Raw genomic sequence first — 1,813 nt, forward strand, 5'->3', positions numbered from 1 at the left:
CAGCACCTGAGCACCTTACAAACAGGTTACAAAGCACACGGAGTAGTTAGTGTGCCTCCCCGCCTAGGGAACAAACTGTAACAAAAGTTGGCCCTCTGAAGTCCCCTGAGCAACTACAAACTGCCCTTTCCCATCAGCTCCCAGCCCTCCCAACAGCAAAGATGGCCACGGCAGTCGTGCTTCGCAGAGCGTGACAAATGGTTATCGGGGAGACAGCTCCCCGGGGACTCTGACCCTGCTGCCTGCAGCTCCCCTTTCCGGGCTCCTGTCGTCTTGCTCAGGATGCCTTGATCCCGATTCTCCAGTATCTCCAGAACCAGGGGCTGTGGTTAGATCTCATTGCGCTAAACCACCACAAACCAGCAACTGGATTTCACTGCCTGCAGATACACCACATTAAAAGGCTTGTCAAGGTTCCTCCAAATGAAAGATCAGTACAGTTCATAAAGAGCCTAAACCACCAGCTAAAAGATTTAAATCATTTATTTGCATGTCCTGTTTTCTCACGCCTCACTCAAGGGACAGAAATTTAAGATAAGGTCTTATTCACCTGAACTCCTGTGTCTTTTTGTTGGCCACAGGAATAGCCTGAGCACTTTCTTGTCAGTCTTTGAGCTGCGCTTGAGGAGATAAAGCTTTTCAGAGGAGCGGAAAGCTGCGAGGGCCATTTTCCAGGGAAGCCTTGCTCTCAGAGCTGCCTGCTACTCGGCCTGGAAGCCCACTTTGAGTTGCGGAGAGGGCGCAAAGAGCCAGTAGGAAAATAAATTTCTCGGAATTATAAATAGTACAAAAAGGAAACAAATGGCTGGCGGAGCCTGTCTGACGTGGCACAGCCCACCATCACCCACATGTCTCTCTGGGGGGGGTCTGCCTGGGGGGTCAGTTCCCTTTGGAGAAGGGCAGCCCTGCCACGGGGAGCGCGATTCCACACGAGCTGAAGCGCCGCGGATTGAACCCCGACATCCAGTGCCCTCAGCAAAAGGAATGCAACTGCCTCCTCCTACGCAGAGGACTGGGGGTGACGCGGCACCCGTGCCAAGAGCCTTTCAGGAAGGAATCATGCCTTTATTCCGCTTTCTGTCAGCCATGGCTCGTCGGTTATGGTTGGCTCTTGTGCTTTTGTTTGCTTCCTTCTTCCTCCGCTCCTGCGCTGTTTCCCGGCTCTGCCCGTGGCCCTTTGCATTCCCGACCACAGCGGAGCTGTCGTGCTTGTGCCTGGAGTACACAGAGAAAGGACATCACCGTGAGCATGCTGCACGCTCAGGGGACAAAATACACCCATTTCGAGAAACAACTGCGCGCGAGGAGCTGAGCCACCGCGCCTCGAGGCTCAGCTCGGCACAGCTCTGCAGGGCTGTGGCAATAGCTGAGCATCAGCCCACAACCACCGTGTTGTGTCCCTCTGCACAGCAAGTCTGTCAGCTAAAACCAGCCACTAGTCCGTCCTGAAATCCCCATGGGAGCTGCTCGAGCTCTGGTAAGATGTGCTCGCCAAGATCCTGTCTTGCACGGGGTTCTGCTGCTTATGATCGAGGGATGTGTCCCGAATCTTTACTGATGACCTTGATGAGGACACAGAGTGCATCATCAGTAAATCTGCACACAACGCCAGGTTGGGTGGGGGTGTTGATCTGCATGAGGGTAGGGAGGCCCTGCAGAGACACTTGGATTGTTTGGATCGATGGGCCGAGGTTAACGGTGTGAGCCTCAACAGGGCCAAGTGCCAGGTCCTACCCTTGGGCCACAACAACCCTGGGCAAGGCTACAGGCTTGGGGCAGGATGGCTGGAGAGCTGTCTGGAAGAAAAGGACCT

General features: G+C 54.4%; 1 protein-coding gene across 1 annotated transcript in view; it reads right to left on the bottom strand.

Annotated features, from left to right (window-relative positions):
- Positions 1-1,046: 1,046 nt before the first annotated feature.
- The window catches only part of ASCC2 (activating signal cointegrator 1 complex subunit 2), a 23,992-nt gene continuing 23,225 nt past the window's right edge, over positions 1,047-1,813 (bottom strand). Inside the window, 1 exon segment of the mRNA XM_009867041.1 lies at positions 1,047-1,215. Within this exon segment, the coding sequence (XP_009865343.1) occupies positions 1,047-1,215 (169 nt within the window).

Source organism: Apaloderma vittatum, unplaced genomic scaffold (genome assembly GCF_000703405.1).
Source record: "Apaloderma vittatum isolate BGI_N311 unplaced genomic scaffold, ASM70340v1 scaffold8603, whole genome shotgun sequence".
NCBI classification, from domain to species: domain Eukaryota; kingdom Metazoa; phylum Chordata; class Aves; order Trogoniformes; family Trogonidae; genus Apaloderma; species Apaloderma vittatum.